Below are 26078 nucleotides of genomic sequence, written 5' to 3'. Positions count from 1 at the left end.
GGCCGGTTCAAAATAGCTGCTGATTCCACCTCATCCTGTTGGTTCCAGGAGCTGGGGCCACCGCAGTCACGCGCGGACAATTCAAACTGCATATTCCGTCGAACCAAGTAATATTTTTCCGACGGAACACTTCAATCCGCAATCACCGACAAAACCCGAAAAAAATCAAGCCAAACTCTATCTAGTTTGTTTTGAACTTTGACAGTTCAAAGTTTTAGTTGCGTTGCTAGCGCGTTGCCAAATTTGGTAACTCGCTCCCAACCGAGGCGTTACGTTTTAGTTTAGCAACGCATTTGGCAACGACCGGTGTGGGAGCAAAGTTACTATCACGCGTTACAAAACCTTAAAACCTGCCTAATACTCACGCTGGTAAGGTTGCTCTTAGGGAGCGTTCTTTTATTACGTAACGCAAAATTTGGAATTTTGGACCCCCCTCCCCCCCCCCTTTGTAACAAATCGTAACAGATGAGCCATCCCCCCTACCCCCCTGTAACGCGTAACGCAAGGTCTTTTTGCAAATTTTTATGAGTGCTTATATGAAAATTTTGCGTTACGTAACAGAATTTTTCAGCACACCCCCCCTCCCCCAATTTTCGTAACATTTCGTAACAGACACCGACATCCCCTCCCCCCCCTAACTGCGTTACGTAATAAAAGAACGCTCCCTTAGACTGTCTGCAGCGCGAAGTTTTATAAGACTGGTTGCAACGCGGCTCTACTTTGTTCTAGCTGTTTCATTTTTCAAATAGAACTGAAACAGACCACCCGCAACGCGGAGTTGCAGTTTTATTTTTCGAGCAGTATTTTGAAACCGGAATAAAACTGCTCGACGAGTTTGTTTCAAACGTGAGACGATTTGGAACTGGAATAGAAATCAGTTTCAAAAAAAATCAGATATATAGAGATATCCACGTATTCTTACACACACACTATGATGCTGTGTTGATAATCATACGCACACAATTTAAAGCATTTTTTTTGAAACAACATTTAGATCAGCGCGTTGCGAGCACCGTGTTCTAGTTTCATTTCCGCCAGTTCTAAAAATTTAAAACTGCTCGCAATTTGAAACAATTATAAAACTTCGCGTTGCAACCAGTCTAATTGTTTCAAATTGCGAGCAGTTTTAAATTTTTAGAACTGGCGGAAATGAAACTAGAACACGGTGCTCGCAACGCGCTGATCTAAATGTTGTTTCATAAAAATGCTTTTAATTGTGTGCGTATGATTATCAACACAGCATCATAGTGTGTGTGTGTAAGAATACGTGGATATCTCTATATATCTGATTTTTTTTTAAACTGAGTTCTATTCCAGTTCCAAATCGTCTCACGTTTGAAACAAACTCGTCGACGAGCTCGTCGAGCAGTTTTATTCCGGTTTCAAAATATTGCTCGAAAAATAAAACTGCAACTCCGTGTTGCGGGTGGTCTGTTTCAGTTCTATTTGAAAAATGAAACAGCTAGAACAAAGTAGAGCCGCGTTGCAACCAGTCTTAAAAAGGGTTTATCTACCTTATGTTGACAGATAAATGGTAAACAGAACGCGACAGAACCCTTTTTGAGGGGTACTTCTGATTTTGAGTGTACGGAAAACGGAATCGACGTAACACCTTAAATGTGGCCCTCTTAAACCTTGCGGTTTCGTCAACGGAACCACAGGCGTGTATCGTTCTTTTTGCGACAAGACTCCTGGGCAAGCTCCTGGGTCTCCTAATGGTACGTTCGTTTGAAGAGCCGGTGCGGTACTGAGTGCCGCACTCGTCGGTGCCAGGTTTGGTTCAATCGAACGTCATTTGTCAGTGCGCGTGGAACTCGCATGAAACTGAAAAAATATCGAGTGCGGCACTAGAGTTTCAGTTCCAAGATGGCGGCGAAACTCGTGCGGAACTAGCGCGAGTTTCTTCAAAGAAACACTTTGACAGCTCTGAGTGCGGCACTCAGTGTGGAACTAGCCATCAAACGAACGTACCATAAGTGTGAAGGTATGGCACGGGGAGAGGGCGCCGAATACCTATATTTACACTTAGAATTTTTTGCGTCCGCCTCAGGATTCGAACCGGCGACCTCTGGATTGTAAGTCCAGTGCGCGGTCCGATTGATCCACACAGGCAGACATGTGTGGAGTGTACACGCAAGTTCAAAATCACTCTGTTTTTGTCAAACCCGAACTTACTCAGGAATGAGTAAATGGGCATCTATCAGATTTGAATGAATTTCACTTAGAATTAAACAAAAACTGAGTGAAATTCATCCTGATTTGGTGGGAGCGTTCTTTTATTACGTAACGCAAAAAAAATGGATTTTTAGACCCCGGGCCCTCCTCCCTCTCGTAACAAAATTCCCATACAAATTTTTAAAATGTTGTATGGAGCGTAACACGGCCTCCGACCCCGACTGCGTTACGTAATAAAGTTTAACTTCTACAGATTTGACAGCTCGATTGTTTTCGGTTTTCCCGGTTTTGCTGTCACTGTTGATGCAATCACACATATGCAAACCTTGTGGGCGCTTACCTACATTGTTGTACTGTCTTGCGCCTTGGCACCGCTGCCATCATAACAGAAAAAGCTTTCTCGCAGTGCTGCCAGTACGGCCAATTTGTTCTCGTATGTTGCCGTTGGAGGGAAATGTTTTTTAAGAAATTTGATTAAATTTTAAGGATTTTCGTCACGTTTTGAAAGAAATTAATAATTTTGAATATTTCATACACTTAAATATGCAAAATAGAAACCTTTCGTGTGTTTTCCTATCGAATTTGTGTTAATCCACCAACTTTCCACCAACAAACGATTCGCCGCCAGTTTCGCCTGCTCCTCCTGGCAACCCTGCAACATGTCAGCCATTGTTTAAGCAAAGTTGGACATTTCGCTTCTGCTCCGTCGAGGGATTTTCGTGCGTAAATTTCGGTCCATTTTCGCGTGTTTCCGCGGTCAAAGTGTGGTCCAGTCGGTGCGCCAGCCGTCCCCGGTGGAATCTACGGTAACGGAGCGGGTTGGGCTGCGGCGCGGACGTCACTTTTGTGGGGTGGCAATTTTGGGGCAATTTTTTTTCTTGCTTTTTTTTGCTGCTGCTGCGCTGCCGAGGGCTTCTTCTTCTTGCGACGGACGGAACACGGCGGAGTGGCAGCAGAAGTGAGTGTGTGTGTGCGTAGTGACCGCGCGCGTACGTGTGCCAGTGTGTGCGGCCTTACTTTTGGCAGGATTACGGGGCTCCCGGAATCGAGACTCGGGCCGGAATTGTGTGAGAAAAGGTGACTTCTTTTTTGTGCGGGGAATAAGTTTCGCCTTGGAGGAGGAAAAGGCAGATTCCGGAGTGCCAAGGAGGGAGCGGGTGCGAGCAAAAAAAAACTGTGAATTTCGTTCCTCCAGTGAGAGAGTGAGAAGAAAAAGTGGAAATTTGTGTGGCAAGAAGAGGGGCCACGGCCTGAAATCGATTCGCTGGTGGAGTGAGCAGTGAGAAAACGAAAAAATCGAAAAACGGTTCCAGGGGAAATCCGGAGCGACCGCTGCGGGGTCGTGAATTCTTCCCTTTTAAGGGCGCGTGCCGCGCGGACACACCAATTTCGCACACGCACAACCCCTGTTACGAAGGGGGGGAACTTCGGGGGCGGAAGCGTAACCCCGTGGCCCCAAAAAAAAATTGGGAAGGAAAATTGGGGTGGAATATTTATGAGAGTTGGAGCTGGGCCCCCCCCGTCCAGGAATGAGTGGTGGGAGGTTTCCTAAAAGTGGTTCCCCACCAGGATTCGCGCTGATTCGGTAACGCTGGTTGACAGGAGACGGTGGTGGACACAAGAGTTTGGTGACGTTTGGACACGGTTAGAAAGAGAGAGATTGAGGTGGTCAGAAGAAGAGTGTGAAGATGTTTATAAAATGCAGCTTAAGCGATACTACTAAAGAGCTACTATCGCGCGCCGCGCGCGCACCTATACTAACTAGACGAATGTAGTTACTTAGTATATTTACTCGGCGAGATTAGTTGCAGCACCATCAGCAGCGTGGGGAGCACGATGTTTGGGGATTCCACTTTGCGCAGCAGGATTCGAAGGATGTTATGCAAAAAGTTCAAGGAACGAGTTTTATTATTACATTGAATGCAGTGTACGTTCAGCGTTGTGACCAAGATCGGTTTATTATAGTTTACTTTGTGTAATGTAGGCAGTAGGGAAATTCTCGTATGTTTGGCAGGCTAAAACTCCATCCAATTGGCTAATTTTCACTATTTAAACAATTAATTTTGCAAAGCTTTTGATAGAAACTTGCTTGCTCACTTCCTATTGAGCTTTTCATCACTCGATTTCAATTAAAAACGCTTTTTATGAGCTCTAATTGAACGTCAAAGTGTTGATATGCCAACATAACAGGCACGATGGAGTTAGGTGCTGGTTTTCTAGCTCCCTAATAAATCGAAGTTTTCAAACTATACTTTATTTTTAAAATTTATTCATTATTTATGAAATTACTCTGCAAGACACCAGAAAAAAGGTTTAAAATTGTTTCGAATGTGATTCACAAAAACAATATTTTTAGCTGTCTTTGCAGCATTGAGTTTGAGCAAGTGAATCAGAACCAGTTATCCAAGAATTCCTCAAAATGTAAAGTGTACAGCAATTGCGGGTAGACGAACGAAAACTTTTTGAAAAAAATTGTTAGGTCTAAACTGCCGTTCTACGCATAATTGTCCCATGTTCAAAAAAGTGCAACTGAGAAAAACGCGATTGAAATTTTTCAACCGATTTCTGTGTTTCTAAGCATAATTGTCCCGTGGGTTCCTATTCGCCCTATGTGTCCCGAATCGCCCCAGTTAGCAGTTTATCACCCTTATTTGTAATTCTCTTGCTATACAACAGGTCAACAAGACATAATGCTTAGTAAAACTAATGATTCCGTGTAAGAAAATACTTGGTGGGACAATTATGCGTAGAAGTTTAACGATGGGACAAAGAGACTTGGTGTTGTTTTTAATGAGTTTCCGAACAAAGTACCAGATTTTATGTGTTTTTCTAAAAGTACACATCAGACTAAACTTAAAAATGTCATAAAGTCAAAATCGTCCAAAACTGACATGGGACAATTATGCGTAGAACGGCAGTAAAGTGCTTAAAAGCTAAAACAAAACATAGAAAATGATCAAAACTTGCATAACCATTTCCCTTGTAAACTTAAACTAGGTTTCTTTGGGATATTATTTAATTTAAGGTCAAGCCGTTGATAATTTTCGAAGAAAATTGTTCATCACTCTAAAATGCTCTGTATATCACTAAATTTAACGATTTTCTGCACCAAAATGAATCAGCATGTGCCGGTTGTTGCCTTCTTGAAGCCATTGAAGGAATGTTTGATCTGAATCAATTGTGCTTCACAATTTATATAATTTTGTGGTACAGTCATTGACATCCTAGTTGGCAATCACACCAACCGATTTCCATATTTCGCAAGGAATGGGATAATCGTTACCAAAAAGAATCAGCAAGTGTAGTGCAATATTCTGAATAACTTGTAGAAGGAATTTTGTCAACATATTGATAGGGTGCAAAAATTATATCTTTGAACGAAAAACCATGGCAATTATGGAAGTCTTCACGTTAAAGCAAAATAAACAATTTTTTTTTCACGGTCAAGATCAACCATGTAAAATTTGTTAATTAGATTTCGTGGAATGGTCCCAATTCCTCACTTTTCTAAAATTGCCCATCTTTTAAAGATTGGTTGAAAAAATCTAGAGCTACTATCGATTTAATTAAATCGTATTTGTTTTCCAAAGAAGCTTGCACTTAAGAATAAAAAACAATTCCTTGTCTATTCAGTGAAACTCAACGGAACGCATTCGAATTCGCATGGAGATGGTGACCTTAGCGGGTTGCAGACTGGATTTCGTCATGTATATGTGATGGTTATCTTACCCAGGTTGCTTAGAAATTGATTAGAAGGAATTAAAACCAATTCTACCAGAACAGGACAGGCTGCACCATGAAAGCCATCCATTGCCGGCCGCTCCCATCTCCACCATTCACCGGGCAGGAACAAGGATTAGGAGCACGGGAAATGTTGATGCTAAACTTACTTAGAAAAAGGTAGCGAATCCGCAGGCTCCTTTTCCCAACCCGATTGTGGAACTTGATCAAATTCACCGTTTGACAAAATTTGATCGAATTTAAACAACAAGGTATTCAGTGAAACTCAACGGCACCTACCACAGCTGCACTTTTGAGAAGGTGAATAAAGTCTTGAGAGAATATGAATACTTTTGATCATTTGGAGCAAATCTGAACCATGGATTCGGACTGAACATTATCCACTTAACTCACAAACTACTGAAAAAAAAAAAAATGAAAATCGTTAAGGTGAAGCTGGACGTCGCGGCCAATCGAAAACTTATGTGCGACTTAAATCAATTTTTAGACTCGATAGATTGTTTGCTCACGGCTGTTTGGCGTCTGCCAAACAGAGAACATTCAAAGTTACGGCGTTTTTCTTAAACGTGCCTTCAAAAACGCGAGTATGAATTTTCGCGATTACAGACTCCTGATCAACTAACATAATTAGATTTCTAAACTCGACAGTTTGCTTGCTATCGTCCTTTTTAAAGCTGCGTTTGAAAACTCGAGTCGTGGAATCAATCTGGTGGACCTTCCCGTATCCCCTTAAGGTACTCAAAAATGTCAGAACAAATTGCACAAATTTTACGTTTCAAACTTATTTATAATTGGTTTGGCTTAACCCTTTCAGGCCTGAATTTTCAAAAAAAAAAAAAAAATTGATCCAGAGGACCATACGAAAATTATAGGCTATTTTTGAAAATGTTGATTTAGAAATATTAATAGTCAGGAACCGGTGCTTGCAATCCCCGTTACAGTTTATATGGAATTCCAATAAGAATGTAACAGAAAAATCAGGCTTCGGGTCCAGACTGTTAAGGACCTTGAAAAACATGTCATGTTTCATGTCATGTTAAATTTTCAACATTAATTGAATATAAGAATCGCTTTAAAGAAAACTTCGTAAGTTGTGATAACTGCTAACACTAATCGTTTTTTCTTTCTTTAAGAAGGGAAAACTCTCTTTACTAAGGATAAACTGTTATAGATAATTCAACCTGGGTCAGCATGCTGCAGTTATCACAATTCAAGAGAGTTGTCCTTTATTTTAAGAAGAAAATACTCAACTTTTGTCAGCAGTTATCTCAATAAAGGTGAAATTTAAACACTAACGTACATTCGTAATAAAAAAAACTTTTCTGGGGAATGGACCATTTCGACGCCAACATTTCAAAAAGCATCATGTACAAACCAGGCGTTTTGAGAAAAACGCATTTGAATGTTGAGCATCCATTTTCAATTCCCATTTTAATATAAAAGCAAAATAAGATGTTCTAATAATAACAAACGATGAAAAACGTTGCTTTCATTGATACTTGATCATCCAAATTCAATAAAACATTGTTTCCGTCGTTTTATTTAAGAAAAACAAACATAACTCCTTTTGAAATCACCAACGTCGATATCACCCTGCTGTCATTGAGGGGGGTGCTTTGTTATGATTCGTTTTTCTTCGCCGAATGTACATGGCGCTTTGTTCATGATGCTTTTTTTTCGTCACGAGGTTTATGTAGTCTTTTGTTTGACAGTTTGACAGGGCTATATCCCTGGAGATGGAACCACACGTTGCCGTCGTTTCAGGGCTATTTGCCAAGATGGTTTCCGATGTTGATATATATCACACATTTATTTTATATTTATATACTTGTGTTGATAGAAATCACAGCTTTTATAATATGTAAAATTACAAGATATTGAAATTTTTTATTCGAGTCTCAATATTCTTGTTCGTAAAATCTGTTAGAAACAGGTTTAAAACTGTTTGATAATGGGGAGGAATAGTTAGTTTTTTTGTAACTTTTTCTAGGTTGTTTAATAATTCCAGACTTCAGTTATGTGTAAGCCAGTTTAGTAATGCTATCAGAATTTCTGATTTCAATTGAAGTGGTATACAAACCATTCTGAATTGTCAAAAAATCCATAGAGTCTCGATCAATCAATAATGAAATGATATCGGACAAAATTCGTTAATCTGTTGAACTAACGGTTTTCGGATTATGGTTGTATCGATCATTGTTGCAAATCGAGGATCTACTGGAGTTTTGACGATCAGTTAGAGCCTAACATTTCAAAAGGACACACAGGTGTGAACAGGATTGTGTCTCTTTCACTCAAATTACATAAGATATATGATAGGGATACACTCTTGTTTGCAGAGCTTGTGTGCCCTAATGAAATGGAAGGCACGAAATAGTCGTCTTAACAACGAGTGTTCAACTTATAAAATATGAACGTTTCATTAATGTTCATTGTTTTTGGAAGCAGCAAGACAGGTTTTAAAAATAGGCAAAGAAATGTTTGGCTTTGTAATTAAAATTTCAGGGATTTGAGATTCAAGTTACTTTCAGACAGTTTAGTTGAGGTTGTTGTTTCAAGTTAGTTAGTTTTTCTGAAATGAATAATTGGACATAAATGATTAGTTAAATTAAAGTTAGTTGCAGTGTACGACAAGACTACTGACGGACGCGACAGGACGGGGTCCAGAAAAAATGCCCTTGACAAGTTAGTTTTCATCTTTCATTTTCCAGTTAATTTATTTGATTACCTTTAGATTTGAAATACATCATAGGTTCCCTTTGTATAAATCTCAATTGAGTTTTTGATTGAATCATAATTTCAGATTCCCTATATTCAGTTTTAAAGTTAGATTAACGTAACTGCTCAATTCATCCAAGTTCTTACTACTCACACCTACACTAATTTTCTTTCACCTTCCCCCTCCCGATCCCCTATATCTTCCGGTGGTGTTCATTTGGTATGCAATACTAGTTCGGCCACTACCCTTTTTTCCACAAGAAACCGGACTTGGACTGACTTGAGGCCGCGTCCCCCACCTTGCTCCGTAAAACGAAAACGAAAACGAAACAGTTTGACAGGGCTATATAAACAGGGACTGCTGATGGCAGAGATTTTGTTTATGTTACTTTATTTAAAACCATGATTAAACAGACTTTACTGAAGTAACTTTTGCTCATTTTTGGTGGAGAGGTAGCTTATTATGAGTACTTTTAGAATATGCAATAACCCAGAAAGTGTCAAAATGTACATGATGCCTTTTGAAATGTTAACGAAAAACGAATCATAACAAAGCGTCCCCCTCAATGACAGCAGGGTGATATAGACGTTGGTGATTTCAAAAGAAGTTATGTTTGTTTTTCTCATATAAAATTACGGAAATAGTGTTTTATTGAATTTGGATGATCAAGTATCAATAAAAGCAACGTTTTTCATCGTTTGTTATCATTAGAACATCTTATTTTGCTTTTATATTAAAATGGGAATTGAAAATGGATGCTCAACATTCAAATGCGTTTTTCTCAAAACGCATGGTTTGCACATGATGCTTTTTGAAATGTTGGCGTCGAATTCTCGCTGAAAGTGGACCACTATTTACCTTTATGTGAAATCGTCTCAGCTTTCGAATGGATTTTTCAGTTTTTCGATAAAGCGAGGCGCCGGCCTTCAAAAATGACTTTTAAAATACATTGGTTTTTTGTGGCTAAAAAATGTATGGAACGGTATTTTTCTGACAAGTGCATACGACACTAGATACGACAGCTCTGCTTTTTTCCTTTCCAAAACACCCCTAAACATCAAGGGTTCGTTGAAGTTTTGCAATGTTATGGTGATGGCCTTTTTTCTTGTCTTTTGGTATTTTTTTGCCCCTTTTTGGCGTTTCTGGATCTAGTCTGGAGGCACTTCCTGTTTGATTTTTGACTCGGTTAATTGATGGAAACAGGAACTATTCCTTTACTTGACAGGAGATTCGTGCTTTCACCTATGTGATGGTCCCGATGATCCTTTCCAAACATTAATATGTGTGCTATTAAGGATTATATGAGTACATAATATGTTTGTACATAATTATCACTCTAGTCTAGTCAAGTTCAAAGGTTGCACACAATAAGGGTGATTTTAAGTAAGACTCTATTAAGAGTAATTACTACAAAAGTTTTTTTTAATTCCTTTTTAAAGCCGTATGAATAAATGTGAGGAAGGCCACCTCAAGATGGTTTAGGGAACAACTAGGGGCAGGGGGGGCAGAATGGCCCGCCTAAGTAAAATGCGCCAAAAACCATAGAAAAACATGAAAACTTATGAATTCAGTGTAGTAGGCTTATGCTTTGGGATGTCCCCTTCAATGTTGTATACTTGGTTGATGAAATTTTTTAGCTTAAAACTATTTTTGAGCCCCTTTAAAAAAAAAGTTTTTTCGACTGCTTTTCGAGGGTGCGGGGCAGAATGGGCCACCCTGCGGGGCAGAATGGGCCACCCTGCGGGGCAGAATGGGCCTCCTTAGAAAACAAGCCATTTCGTTAAATACAACGTTGAAGGGAGATAAGAAATGACTTAAGGTACCTTTCTAACATAGTTTCCATGAAGTTAGACCACTTTAATAAAAATAGTCACTTACCAAAACAAAGATTTTTGAAAATAGTGTTAATATGTTGAAAAAGGACACTATTTTTACAAATAATCATCAAAACAACTAAAAAATCAACTAATGTTGCATTAAACGTGATTTGTGAAGCTTCCAGGAGCGAAATAATCCAATTAGCTCGAATTTCGTAACTTTTGATTGTTTTTATAAGGCAGGATAAGGGTGGTCCATTCTGCCCCCAAGTGGATTTTAATTTAACACTTCCACCACCAAGCCTCTAAATGATTTTAAGGTTCCGTTGTTGTTCGTATACCTAACATCTAGTATCGTTATAAGCATTGAGCAAACTTTTTCAAACAGTCCAACTTTTCAGAAAGCTTATTTAAAAACCTCGAAATAAACAACATTTGCGTGGTTTTTCTAATAAATTTACATTTTTGCTCATAATTCCAAGAATACAATGAATTCAAACGTCGTTTTCGGTATGGTGAAGTTATTTGACGTCCTTTATAAGACCCTTGCCTTACAGTTGGTCTAAATCCATTCTAAAGCCCAAAACCAAGGGTGGCCCATTCTGCCCCCCTGGTCCATTCTGCCCCCCCTGCCCCTACAACCAGTTCTACCGAATCCCCGCGTATTCTGTGCCAACCAAACAATACCACCACCACTTCCACCTGGCATGCTAGTCCTGGAAATATTTATTCCACCCGGCCCGGCAAACACGGACGCGCGCACACACACACACTCTGTACTCCGCTCATTATGCTGCGGGACCTTCATTCTGTCGACGATCAATCGAGAAGACAGAAAACCCCGTCCAAGAAGAGAACCTGCCAGCCAGCTTTTCGTTCGGTGTTGTTCGCCTTTAACACGTACACCTCTCCACCTCCTCCATTCAGGTCCATTTTCTTTCGGTGTGTATTTCTGAGAAGTGCAGCATCAGCCAGTGCGGCGGAGAAGAGGCAACCCGGAATTGGGAAGAAAGTAGTGCGCGAGCGAGCGAAGAAAGAGCTTGAAGTGAAGTTTTCGGTTGAAGTTCGGTCCGTGAAACGTGAGTGTGTCGTGTGGTCTTCGTCTTGACTGACCAAAACCATCACCGCACAAGCGAGAGAGGAAGAGTTTTTTGCGCGAATCGTTGTTTGGTCGTGATATCGGATTTACTCCAGCAACCGCGAAATAAAAAAAAAAAACGTAGCAGAAGCCGCCAGTCAGCTCTGGAGGGATCCAGTTTGGAGCTTCCACGAGGCAGCACTACGGTCTAAGAGACTCGCGGTCGTCGTCATTAGAGTCGCCAATCCAACGCGCCACCACTACCGCGCTTTCCTGCCAGCAGCAAAACCAGCAACGAACAACAACAAACAACAGCAAAGCAGCACCACGCGAACCTCGCGGTTTCGAGTCGGCTGTTTTCCGTTCAACTATTGAGGATCCTAAGGATACAGTTTTTATGAATCATTTCCCATTAAGTTAGGTGAGTACACGTTGCGTTGCGATTCGACACTGTTTGTTTACAATTTGTACTAGATAACACACACACAGAGGGTTGATTAAAGTCCCCCCTTCTTGGCTACGGGCCTGCCCTACGATGTTATTATCCCTGTTTACGTTTCAGCCGGGAACCGTGGTGTAGGGGTAAGCGTGATTGCCTCTCACCCAGTCGGCCTGGGTTCGATCCCAGATGGTCCCGGTGGCAGATTTCGAGACGAGATTTGTCTGATCACGCCTTCCGTCGGACGGGGAAGTAAATTTTGGTCCCGGTCTAACCTAGAGGTTAGGTCGTTAGCTCAGTCCAGGTGTAGGAGTCGTCTCCCTGGGTCCTGCCTCGGTGGAGTCGCTGGTAGGCAGTTGGACTAACAATCCAAAGGTCGTCAGTTCGAATCCCGGGGTGGATGGAAGCTTAGGTGTAAAAAGAGGTTTGCAATTGCCTCAACAATCAAGCCTTCGAATTTAGTTTCGAGTAGGAAACTCGCAATCGAGAACGCCAAGGCAATGCTGTAAAGCGAATAATTTGAATTTTAAATTTTTTTTACGTTACTAAGCCGGGTGGTCCAAATCCGGGCTTTCTCGGGGCTACACCCTGAAGTCAAAGATTGACCTGTCATTAGGCTAAATTTCAAATTTGAGCTCATTCTGACCACAGGAACCCCTCCCTCTAATCACTTGAAGTTTGTATGGGAAAAATCATCAAAATGTATCAAAATGGAGGGCGCAATTGTCCCTGGGCCTTGTAAAGTCAAGGGGCATGATTTGATCCTAGTGCATTAGTTAAAATTTGGGTATACATTCTTTTTTATAAGCACTATGGACACCACTTCATGCTACGAGAACTCGCTTTGTCGCAGCCCCAGGGCTTAAGCGTTGACCGATAAGCTGTCTTCGTGAACTAGGTAGTTCTCCGATAGTGAAAATATCACAATTGCACAAGACACCGCTGCTTCTGTGACTTTTTCACTATCACAATGTGGGATTTAGGTGGGACTTTAGGATAGTACAATTGATTTGTTGCTTAGCACTAGCATTTAAAATAAATCTGTATGCTTTCCAAATCTATTTGATGATAAATTTAGTTGCAATTGTTAAGTAAGAGTAATGCTGTCAATAAACTTTGATTGATGTAGAATACTAGGCATTCTTTTATGTCAAATTGTCCATAGAGTCTCGATCAATCAATAATGTAATGATATCGGACAAAATTCGTTGATCTGTTGAACTAACGGTTTTCGGATTATGGTTGTATTGACAATTGTTGCGAATCGAGGAACTACGGATCTTTTGACGTAAATGGTCATTTCTTTTTCAAATCGCGATTTCTATCCTATTTGTATATCAGTTCACAAATTTTTATTGTTTTTTGATAGAAGTAGTACTACAACAGTTAAAGGAACGTTTAGTTTTGAGCATTAAGTTTAGAGGATTTTAGATTAAAATTTAGATTTTCAATCCAAAGTAGTTAGCAAATGAATATTTGGACTTAAATGAATAATTGAATAAGTTGGACTTATGAATAACACACAACTGTGCATTTATTCTAGAGTCAGATCCATACAGCGTCAGTGTTTATTTGGTCGAAGTGTACTAATTCATTGGCAGATCTGATTCTAGTTGTAATGTACGACAAGACTACTGACGGACGTGACAGGACGAGGGCCCAGTTTAGAGGTTTCAACATCAACGATGTGCGGCTGGACCACCCTCCCAAAAAAAAAAAAAAAAAAAAAAAAAAATGGAGGGCGCAATTGTCGTCCAATTTTTATCTATTCTCAGCTGTAGGACCTTCATTCAATTTTTAACCACTTTCCCCAAGACACCATATTTTTAGGATTTTTTGCTTAAAAGTTATTAGCTTCTGAAAATGACCGTTTTTACGCAGACGGCCGTTTCTTGTGAGTTTCCTGCAATGTTAATAGTTGAGAAATTTTTCAACTTTTTTAATATTTTTGATCCAAGGTACCGTACAGGCCACGACACGAGCATGAATTGTATTTTTTAATAATTTTTAGTAAAAATTAAGATTTTACAATTTCGAATATATATTATGCAATGATATGAGATAATTTTACAACATTATTGTTTACGAAGTATTTAAAATAGAATCCAAGATATCAACAATTAAAAAAATGGTAATCGAGTAACTTTTAGAAAAAAAAAACATATTTCGTTAATTAGATTAGGAAACTTAGGAATTGTTTATCAAACTCTTGATTTTTTAAAAAGAAAGTTGGCAGATTTTAAACAAAAAATAATAGAAAAAGTTTTAAAATAAAAAGATTGGTGATAAGAATATTCCAAAATTCAATTTGTTTTTCTTTTCTCAAATACTTTTAAATGTTGACAGTTTGCCAAACTCGCAAACTTGTTTGTGGCAAACTCGTAAACAAAGCAAAATATGTTAAAAAGCGTCAAAACGTCAAAAAAACAAAACAAACCAAAATGACCGAGGGGTCAATGGATACAAAAATCATATTCAATAAATAAAAAAAACTTTTTTCAAACTTTTGTTTAATTTCAAGTTACAATTAAAGAAATATGAAAAGTAAGCATTGTTAATAAATTTGATAAACTTATTTTTTATATTTCATCTGAAAAATATTATGCATCGGTGGTACCCTCGTTATTTTTTGGTCAGCCCAGTTAACGAGCAGCATTCGGTGACTGGGCTACGTTCTCAGCCCAGTTAGCGAACAACTACTGTACACAGAAAAAAAATATTCCTGTAAATTTACATTATTTATCATGTACCAAAAGGTATCATGATAAATGATGTATATTTACATTAGGTTCATTGGAAATTTACATTAGATTCATTGGAAATTTATATTAGTTTTGGAATTTACATAACTTTTGGAATTTACATTAGTTCAAATCAACTAATTCTGATTGGCCAATGGGAATGAGAAGCTCGACTTGGATTGCAGTAGGAAAAGGGTGTGGCCTATGTTCTATTTTAAAATGATTGAAGCGGGCAGCAAAAGGAAATTCTGAATTTAAAAAGTTGTTTCACAGGTAGGGTACGCTTTTCCGTCGACGGCCAAGTGGAATAACGCTGGACTGGAATCGAACGGACGACGGGTAGGGAGATCGGTGTTACTGCTGCTACCCGCTGCCGACTGAGCCATCTTCGCATTTTATAAACGAGCGGCTAAAGCATCAAGTAGTTTTGAAGTCAACGTTTGGCAGAAATACATTGGATATATGATTTACATTAAATAGGAATTTACAGGAAGCCGAACACGGGTAGAAATTCATCAGATTTGTGTTTCCATGCTCAACGTTTCCATTAGATTCATGATTTACATTAGATTTAGATTTACATTGGAGTAATTTCCATGACTTTTTACTCTTTACATCATATTTCAACATTACATTGAGTGAGTTTACATAAGAAACAGTAATTACGTGCTTTGTAAATTTACATATTTTTTTCTGTGTATATTATTATATAGCAAAAAATGTGAAAAAAAAGTTAAAAAAATTGAAAAAGTGACTGTAAAAAGTAAAAACATGAACAAATTAGATAGGCAAAATGTAATAAATGGAGGTGGTAGAATAGGCTAAATATTACCAAAAACAAACATAAACTGAACAAGATTAATGCAAATTAAATTACTAAAAATGTAACAACAAAAACCTAAAACAAGAGAAGTAAATTTTTTCGTAGAACAAAAGTTGCTCAAAATGAAAAAAATAAAAAAATTCGAAAAAAAAATTGGGCAGTAGAGGGTCAAAATTTCTTTTTAGGAAATTCAACTGACGGACTGAGCCTGAGCCTGTGATGCTCGTCATCGCGAAGCGACCGCCACTTAACGAAGTTGAAAAGAACGTAAACCGAGCACGGCACTCACGGCAAACGCTCAACCGATCTCTTTCATGCCCGTGCTCTGCTGCGTGGTGACAGCAATCATGTGAATGCAGTCATGGGGAAGATCGTCGGAAATTCAGTAGAATGTCAAACGAAAGTCTGCGCGAATTTATATCTTGGGTTGGTAAAAAAATATAAAAAATTGAAAAAAGCCATCGTCTCAACATTTGAATGCAAAAAATGTTTTAAATTGCGTTTCACACTAGTTCAGTTGTTTTGCAATCATTAGTTTTCAAAAAACTGTAAGATTTGACGAATTCAATAATTTTAGCGAAAAAAAAACCACATAATGACATAAACTTTTAAAACATTTGTACGAATTTGTAACGAATATCAAAACATGCTATGCAGCTTATCTGTATTTTCAAAACGTACTCTATTCTGATTTCATAAAAAAAAATGTGTTTAGAATGGAATGCAACCTGAGCCCGCAATCCTGGTTTCGATTTACGGACCTTTTCGTAAACACACTCACTTCGCACACTAACACAACCAGGCGAGAGGCCTGCTGTAGAGGGATCCACTTAAGCCTGGTGCTATTCCGTGCTAATAAAAAGGAGGTTTCCAGCCACACACTCTGTTATTCCGCACACATCCTTGCGCTCTTGCGAGAAGAGTGTACAGCCGGAGGAGTGTGTATTCAATGGCCTGCTTCAAACGGCTCCTGTTTTTATTACATCATATCAAAATGAAAGGAAAGAAGCGAACCTGGGTGTGTAAATTTATGCTGTGGCGGGAATTATTCATGAAAATAAGATTGTATAAATCGATGGAAAAAGAAAAGCTGGTTAACATTCGCATTATTAGTAAAATGTTGCTTGCTCACTAACACTTTAACCCTCGATGGTACTCTAAATTGTAATGCTTGTCGACTGCTAAATTAGTGCTAGTTTTTTCTTCATCGCAATGCTTTATGCGGCTATTGGAGATGTCATCTTAAGTGTTTTAACACCAAACCAATCGGTCACGATTTCTGCAACAGTACCAAAAGAGAAAAGTGGAAAGTCAGAACAAAAAAAGGCTGTGTTTTAATGCACTTCTTTTTAAGGTTGACCCTCACAATCATTCGTAAACCTTGTTCTTTTTCGTAACGGTGTTTTACTTAGTTAAAGCTCCGTGTGCGATGTTCTGGGCTCTAGTTTGTGGAAAAATTCCTGAACTTGCGGGTGGGAAATGTGTAGGGAAAAATCGAGTTGTGATTGAGCAGTTCTCTGTAAAATTGTTATGGAAAGTCATATAGAAAATGTATCGAGTCCGGGATAACCAAGATTGTGACTATAGCGTTCCGTACGGTATGTCCACGCATTCTTTCTCCACTGTGAATTGTGTGAAATGTGATCTGAATCTGAAAATCCATCTGAAACGACAATTCTGTCAAGGAAACAACTTGATGCTCATTTAGATCGGGTTGTGACAGTTGGGTTGTCATAGCGATTTATTTCTGAATTTTTTTTGAGTTTAATTTTTTTATGAAATTTTGTCGATGAATTTCCTATGCCAAAAGAAGCCATTTTGGGATTTTCTGATCAATTTGGTGTTAAACATGCCGAAATAAGGTTTTGATTAAGACTGTTTAGTAAAAAACAGAAACAAAAATTTTTTTTTTTTATTTGTTTTTTTTGAACTCAAAGAAGGATACCCTTTTTCTTTATTTCTTCGATTTTTTTTTATGTTCAAGGAACCACAAAATATCTTTTGCGCTTGAGTTTTGGATGCTGCAAAAATTATATTAAAGATATGATTTTTTGTAAAAACACACTTTTTTCTCAAATAAAATATTGTGAAACTGAATTTCCAAAATCATTTTTAAGATGCCAAATCAAATTTGCAATCTAATTTTTGTACACTTTTTTTTTGATAAAATACATCAGCGATAATAAACGATCTAACTTGTCCAACGTTTGAAAAAATAAAAAATGTGTATTTAAGCCCTTTCAAATATTATTCTTGATTCTACAATTTCAAAATTGTTTTAGGTCATGCACATTGTTTTTCTACTTTTTGTTCCTTTTCAGTGGGCAAAATAAATTAAATTTAATTAAAATTTACAAAACTTTTTAAATCGACTGTAAACTATTCATAATACATCACATACATAAATATTGAAATAATAAGCAATAGTTTCAACATTTGAATGAAAAAAGTATTTTAAAATGCATTTTACACTAGTTCAGTTGTTTTGCAATCATTAGTTTTCAAAAAATGTAAAATTTAACAAAAACAAAAATTTAAGCGAAAAAAAAAACTTTTTAGCGAAAAAAAACAATAATAAACATAGAAAATTTTCAAAAATTCAAGAGATTTTTGAACCAACCCAACCATGCTAAAAATGATTATAAATGCAGGGGAATGCATTTTAAACTGATTTCAACTGATTCCACTTAAATTTTCATTGAAATATTGAAGTTTTTTGAAAAAAAAAACATTTTTGCTCCCTGATTTTTCGGGCCAAATTTGGGGGGGGGGGGGGGGGGTTTAAATAGTTAAAGACAAAAACTTTAAATAAAATTTATACAAGCCTCACTGTATTGATTTATTTACACAACAATTTGTGACACATTTCGCAATTTTTTTTTTGAAATCGGTAAAAAACACATTTTTTTTCGTAAATTTCATTTTCCTTGGGCCGTCAGCAAGGGTGACATTGGGTTTGGGATGGGATTGGGTCATACAAAACTACAGCAACCACTAGACCCAATGTCTCACCGGCGATGACACTAGATTTTGCACCATCTTAATTCTTGCCGTTTTAAGTTTGCTAAACCATATCAAATTTTCCAAAAAAAATCAAAAACTTGCTTTGGGAATACAACGTTTAATAATAAAAAGTTAAATAAAAAAAAATCTTTGTACATTAGAGTGGTCCAAACCCGGGCTTTCTTGGGGCTATCCTCTGAAATCAAAGATTGACCCATCACTCTAAGGGACCATCCATAAATCACGTGGACACTTTTTTGGGAACCTGTAACCCTGTATGGATCGTGGACAATCGCTATACACCCCCCCCCCCTTCAAGTGTCCACGTGGTTTATGAATGGTCCCTAGGCTAAATTCTTCATTCTGACCACGGGAACCCCTCCGTCTAAGTCGTTGAAGTTTGTATGGGAAAAGCAACTGTTTCATTTTTTTACCTGTGGAGGGCGCAATTGTCATCCAATTTTTGTCAATTCTCAGATATAGGACCTTCATTGAATTAAGAACAACTCTAGAGTTTTTTTTGAATAGGTCCTATAAACATATGAAACACAATAGCTTATAGGACCTTTTTTAAAAAAAAAACTCGGGAACTTTACTTTCCCGAAGACGCCATATTTTTAGGATTTTTTGATGAAAAGTTATTAGCTTCTGAAAAGGACCTAGAGCTTTGCCAAAGATACCAAATCGATCAGAAAATCCCATGATACAGATTTTCGAATATCAGCATAGCCCTTTTTCACGGGCAGTTCCCAAATTTGTATGGAGAAACCAATCATGCAAAATTGGTTGTTTGGACCTAAGGAAACGATGGAAAAAGTTTAATCCAAACAAACAAACAAAAAATAACTCTGAAAAGTACTTTTACAGTAACTTTAATTCAAAAGATCATGGAGATTTGGCAACACTGTCAGCAGTAATATTAACTAAAGTGTCGGTGGTTGGTTGGAAATTGTTAAGAAGGTATTAGATTACGGCAAACAAACAAACAAACTCCCACATTTTGCAAGATTGCCAGTTTGTCTGCGTTGTTCGTTCACCATGGTTGTTTGCAGAAACGCTTGCATACATTTTGTCTTGTATGCGAGTTTGCCGCAAACAAGTTTGCAAGTTTGGCAAACTGTCAAACACGAAAAAGGGCGCGTTTGTTTGTCATTGTCTAATACCACCTTTACAGAAGAGACATTTTTACATCGCTGTATGGATGTTGTTAAACCTTTCTGATAAGTCATATAGTTTGTTGATCTGGCAATACTTGCTTCAGATATGGAAGATTTAGTGGAAAATATTGAACTTTACATGACTGGATGTAGTAAATTTGTTGGGGGGTTTTTTTTTTCTGACATCCCTTTTTCGCATAGTTGATAGATTGATAGATTGATAGAAAAAGTAATTTTGCAACACTGGTCGAAGTTTATTTTTTATGATTGGTTGTTGACATTTTCGTTAAAGTTGGCTCTGCCAACTACTTTTTGCCTTCCTCACTGAGGTAAGGCTATAATCCTGCTCTAAAAATGAACTTTTTATTAAAAGCTCAAAGACCCACCTTCATGTATACATATCGACTCAGAATCGAAAACTGAACAAATGTCTGTGTGTGTGTATGTGTGTGTGTATGTGTGTGTGTATGTGTGTGTGTATGTGTGTGTATGTATGTATGTGACCAAAATGCTCACTGAGTTTTCTCAGCACTGGCTGAACCGATTTTGATCAAACCGGTTGCATTCGACTTGGTTCATGGTCCCATACATCGCTATTGAATTGTTTGAAGTTTAGATAACTAGTTCAAAAGTTATGTATAAAAATGTGTTTTCACATATATCCGGATCTCATTTATATGCATGTAAACGATGTCCGGATCCATCATCCGACACATCGTTGGTTAGGTAATCAAGAGACCTTTCCAACGAGTTTACAACATTGAAGATCTGGCAACCCTGTCTCGAGTTATGACCACTTAAGTGATATTTATGTACTTTTTTGAAGCCGGATCTCACTTTAATGTATGAAAACGATGCCCGGATCCATCATCCCACCCATCGTTGGTTAGGTAATCGAGAGACCTTTCCAACGAGTCCACAACATTGAAGATCTGGCAACCCTGTCTCGAGTTATGACCACTTAAGTGATATTTATGTACTTTTTTGAAGCCGGATCTCACTTTAATGTATGAAAACGATGTCCGGAGACATCATCCAACCCATCGTTGGTTAGGTAATCGAGAGACCTTTCCAACGAGTCCACAACATTAAAGGTCTGGCAACCTTGTCTCGAGTTATGACCACTTAAGTGATATTTATGTAATTTTTTGAAGCCGGATCTCACTTAAATGTATAAAAACGATGCCCGGATCCATCATCCAACCCATCGTTGGTTAGGTTATCGAGAGACCTTTCTAACGAGTCCACAACATTGAAGATCTGGCAACCCTGTCTCGAGTTATGACCACTTAAGTGATATTTATGTACTTTTTTGAAGCCGGATCTCACTTTAATGTATGAAAACGATGTCCGGAGACATCATCCAACCCATCGTTGGTTAGGTAATCGAGAGACCTTTCCAACGAGTCCACAACATTAAAGGTCTGGCAACCCTGTCTCGAGTTATGACCACTTAAGTGATATTTATGTACTTTTTTGAAGCCGGATCTCACTTTAATGTATGAAAACGATGCCCGGATCCATCATCCCACCCATCGTTGGTTAGGTAATCGAGAGACCTTTCCAACGAGTCCACAACATTGAAGATCTGGCAACCCTGTCTCGAGTTATGACCACTTAAGTGATATTTATGTACTTTTTTGAAGCCGGATCTCACTTTAATGTATGAAAACGATGTCCGGAGACATCATCCAACCCATCGTTGGTTAGGTAATCGAGAGACCTTTCCAACGAGTCCACAACATTAAAGGTCTGGCAACCTTGTCTCGAGTTATGACCACTTAAGTGATATTTATGTAATTTTTTGAAGCCGGATCTCACTTAAATGTATGAAAACGATGCCCGGATCCATCATCCGACCCATCGTTGGTTAGGTTATCGAGAGACCTTTCTAACGAGTCCACAACATTGAAGATCTGGCAACCCTGTCTCGAGTTATGACCACTTAAGTGATATTTATGTACTTTTTTGAAGCCGGATCTCACTTTAATGTATGAAAACGATGTCCGGAGACATCATCCAACCCATCGTTGGTTAGGTAATCGAGAGACCTTTCCAACGAGTCCACAACATTAAAGGTCTGGCAACCCTGTCTCGAGTTATGACCACTTAAGTGATATTTATGTAATTTTTTGAAGCCGGATCTCACTTAAATGTATGAAAACGATGCCCGGATCCATCATCCGACCCATCGTTGGTTAGGTTATCGAGAGACCTTTCTAACGAGTCCACAACATTGAAGATCTGGCAACCCTGTCTCGAGTTATGACCACTTAAGTGATATTTATGTACTTTTTTGAAGCCGGATCTCACTTTAATGTATGAAAACGATGTCCGGAGACATCATCCAACCCATCGTTGGTTAGGTAATCGAGAGACCTTTCCAACGAGTCCACAACATTAAAGGTCTGGCAACCCTGTCTCGAGTTATGACCACTTAAGTGATATTTATGTACTTTTTTGAAGCCGGATCTCACTTTAATGTATGAAAACGATGCCCGGATCCATCATCCCACCCATCGTTGGTTAGGTAATCGAGAGACCTTTCCAACGAGTCCACAACATTGAAGATCTGGCAACCCTGTCTCGAGTTATGACCACTTAAGTGATATTTATGTACTTTTTTGAAGCCGGATCTCACTTTAATGTATGAAAACGATGTCCGGAGACATCATCCAACCCATCGTTGGTTAGGTAATCGAGAGACCTTTCCAACGAGTCCACAACATTAAAGGTCTGGCAACCTTGTCTCGAGTTATGACCACTTAAGTGATATTTATGTAATTTTTTGAAGCCGGATCTCACTTAAATGTATAAAAACGATGCCCGGATCCATCATCCAACCCATCGTTGGTTAGGTTATCGAGAGACCTTTCTAACGAGTCCACAACATTGAAGATCTGGCAACCCTGTCTCGAGTTATGACCACTTAAGTGATATTTATGTACTTTTTTGAAGCCGGATCTCACTTTAATGTATGAAAACGATATCCGGAGACATCATCCAACCCATCGTTGGTTAGGTAATCGAGAGACCTTTCCAACGAGTCCACAACATTAAAGGTCTGGCAACCTTGTCTCGAGTTATGACCACTTAAGTGATATTTATGTAATTTTTTGAAGCCGGATCTCACTTAAATGTATAAAAACGATGCCCGGATCCATCATCCAACCCATCGTTGGTTAGGTTATCGAGAGACCTTTCTAACGAGTCCACAACATTGAAGATCTGGCAACCCTGTCTCGAGTTATGACCACTTAAGTGATATTTATGTACTTTTTTGAAGCCGGATCTCACTTTAATGTATGAAAACGATGTCCGGAGACATCATCCAACCCATCGTTGGTTAGGTAATCGAGAGACCTTTCCAACGAGTCCACAACATTAAAGGTCTGGCAACCCTGTCTCGAGTTATGACCACTTAAGTGATATTTATGTAATTTTTTGAAGCCGGATCTCACTTAAATGTATGAAAACGATGCCCGGATCCATCATCCGACCCATCGTTGGTTAGGTAATCGAGAGACCTTTCCAACGAGTCCACAACATTGAAGATCTGGCAACCCTGTCTCGAGTTATGACCACTTAAGTTATATCTGTGTACTTATGTTTCTGGATCTAAAAAAATAGCTAGCAAACCACTTATATTCAAAATGAGGAAGGCATCAACCACATTGGTGGATTAAGTTAGTTTTTTTTGTAAATCTTTGATATCCCTTTCCAATAATTTAACAACATGAAATCTTTGATATCCCTTTCCAATAATTTAACAACATGAAGATCCGGCAATACGGTCCATTGTTTCGATTTGTTTACAGATTTATTAATCTGGCAACCCTGTCATGCGATATTGATGACTAAATTTTACCAAATTACCAAATAAGTTTAAGTAAGGGCCTAATCGCCTACAGGTTGATTTAAGAACGCTTTGTGCGGTATGTTTACTTACTTTTGAAGAATGTTTGGAAAATAGTATTACAGATTTTTTTCACTACTAATTGCACGGCACAACGATTACTGATGTTGGATACCACATCTTAAAAAGTTTTCCAAACTAACAAAACGCTAGAATTACCAGAGAATCTCTGCTCCGACTGCCAACAATGCCAACCTTCGAAGTCACTTGGGTTAGAGCCGAACCCATTGTCCGATATCTTTCCCTCCAACCCATGGGAGCTTGTGTGTGGCGATTGATGTTTCTTTTGCTTGAAGAAAAATGGGGAACCTTCTCTTCTCCCCGAGAGGGTGGAGTACGGTTGGGGAAAAACTGGAGTGACGACCCTCTGTGTGTGTGTGTGTGTGCTCTTGTATTTCTTGTATCGAGAGCATTGAAACAAACGAAAATCTTGAAAAGAAGTGCATTAATTCAAGTTCTTTTTTCTTTCTTTCTCTCCCTTCTCGTGGTGCTCTTTTACTTCGATCCATGACGACGACGACCGTGAACATCAACGACGGATGATTACGAACCCCGCTGCAGGTTATGGCAAACTTGAATTTCCAACAGCCTCCGAGAAGTATACCAAGTAGTGCATCGTTGAGTGGGAGAGGAGGTACTGCGGGTGGCTTCGGTAATAGCTCATTATCGGGCCATGTCACACCAACGTCTGGTATGTTTCCAAGTGCAGCAACGGGGGGAGCCGGAGCCGGAAGCTTCGGAGCAAGTCAACCACCTCACTCGCAGCAGCAGCAGCAACAGCAGCAGGGACAAGGGCAGCAGCAGCAGCAGGCTCCGATTGGTGGCTCCGGTCAGCAAAGCCAGCAGCAGCAACCCCCGCAGCTATCGCCGAGTTCTGCGCGGAATGGCAGCGTCGGTTCGGGATCGTCAAGTGGGGGTGGCGGCGGCAGCGGCCTCGGTGGGATCGGTTCCAGCGTCGGTAGTGGTGGTAGCGTGGTTGGCGGAAGCAGTTCGAACAACCCAGCGACGACCTCTAGTGCGAGCACCAACGGTTCCCAGCAGCAGCAGCAGCTTTCCTCCTCGAACTCTGTGTCTGCGGCGGCGGCGGCAGCGGCAGCAGCAGCGGCGGCCAGTGGGGCGGCGAACGCGAGGAGTAACCTGTTCGGTGGACAACGAGGCTTCGCGGACCGAAGGGCGATGCCGGCGGGGCTCGGTGGAACGATGGTGAGTGAAAAAATGATGCAAACTATTCTTCAAGTGTCCAAATCTATACAATTGACCCTCACTTCAACGTAGATTACTTTTTTTGGCGTTTAGGCCAGTTTTGTTTTTGATTCGCGTTTTTTTAAACAGCTGCTCAATGACGAAACTCGTGGAAGTGTGTGTGCTCTTTCCAAAATAAGGGCTTTTTTTGACTACCACTCTACTACCACTGAGTTACAAGAGGCATCACGCTTTACCCTGAAATTACGGCTTGATTTCCTTCCTGTTTTGCGTTTGCGCTACTGTCTGTAGATATGGTGTACTTTTTACTTTTTTTTTGTTTCTGTCTGGTCGGGCCCGGGTTGTGCCTGTTTCTTTGGCTTGGTTGTTCGTCTTTGGGCATATTTTTTGGAGAAATTGGACAATTGTGTCACTGCTTTTCGGTGCATTTCTTCAAGTGTGATTAACGGCATCACTTGAGTATAGGAGTTTTCTGAGGTATGACGGATCGTACATCTGTTAGAACGCTAATCTGGCCATATTTGAAGGTTCGGCTATTATGCCAAATCAAGTTCGTCACCAAATCTGTGCCAAGGCAATTTCAAAAGAAAATGGAGTATTAACCGTTTGGGTTTTGGCATCGGCAGCCAAAACTAAGCACTATTTTAGTGAAATTCTAATTTAAGAAGATGCACTGGAACATATTGACAGATCAGCTGAGGTTAAACAAACACTATTTTATTAGTCAATACCGGCGCCTTCCCAAGATGCCTGCATATCAACAAAAGGAAGGATTGTTAGCCCAATATGTACTTCCAAGGTTGTTAGACGATAAAATTATCTTAGGTAATATTATTGTCTGACGATATTCGTTATTCCGATTATTTTATCGGCGATGACTCATCTTAAAAATCTTTCTAAAATCTAAAACCGTAGCATGTTAAATTTTCAATGCTTTCACTAAGAATATATTTTTTGAAAATGTAGTAAGTTTCAAAGTATAAATATGTACTCAAAATTGTTCACAAAAAAGCGTATTTTTCATAATAATTTCATAATTTGCATAAATAAATAAGTGTATAAATATTAAATATATGTTTTTTTGAAACACAATTTAAAAAAAATCTCCATATTTAGAGGCAATTTCAGTTGAACAAATTTCATGTAAAATGTGAAAACTTGTGATTCGTGCTTCGAATTCAGTATAAAATGCAATATAAATCGATAATTTTATACACAAAACGAGTTTAAAAAAAAATCATGCAAAATTACGACTTTTTAACAATT

At 38.9% G+C, this 26078-nt stretch overlaps 1 protein-coding gene across 2 annotated transcripts in view; it reads left to right on the top strand.

The window, feature by feature from the left end:
* Window positions 1–2824: 2824 nt before the first annotated feature.
* The window catches only part of LOC120412962 (regulator of gene activity), a 43445-nt gene continuing 20191 nt past the window's right edge, over window positions 2825–26078 (top strand). For both annotated transcript variants that reach the window (XM_039573607.2, XM_039573606.2), the window contains exons 1-3: window positions 2825–2981; window positions 11380–11951; window positions 24171–24812. In XM_039573607.2, the coding sequence (XP_039429541.1) occupies window positions 24174–24812 (639 nt within the window). In that variant the 5' untranslated portion in view covers window positions 2825–2981; window positions 11380–11951; window positions 24171–24173. The remainder of the gene's footprint in view (window positions 2982–11379; window positions 11952–24170; window positions 24813–26078) is intronic.

Source organism: Culex pipiens, chromosome 3 (assembly GCF_016801865.2).
Source record: "Culex pipiens pallens isolate TS chromosome 3, TS_CPP_V2, whole genome shotgun sequence".
Classification (NCBI taxonomy): domain Eukaryota; kingdom Metazoa; phylum Arthropoda; class Insecta; order Diptera; family Culicidae; genus Culex; species Culex pipiens.
This window is presented reverse-complemented; position numbering and strand designations above follow the sequence as displayed.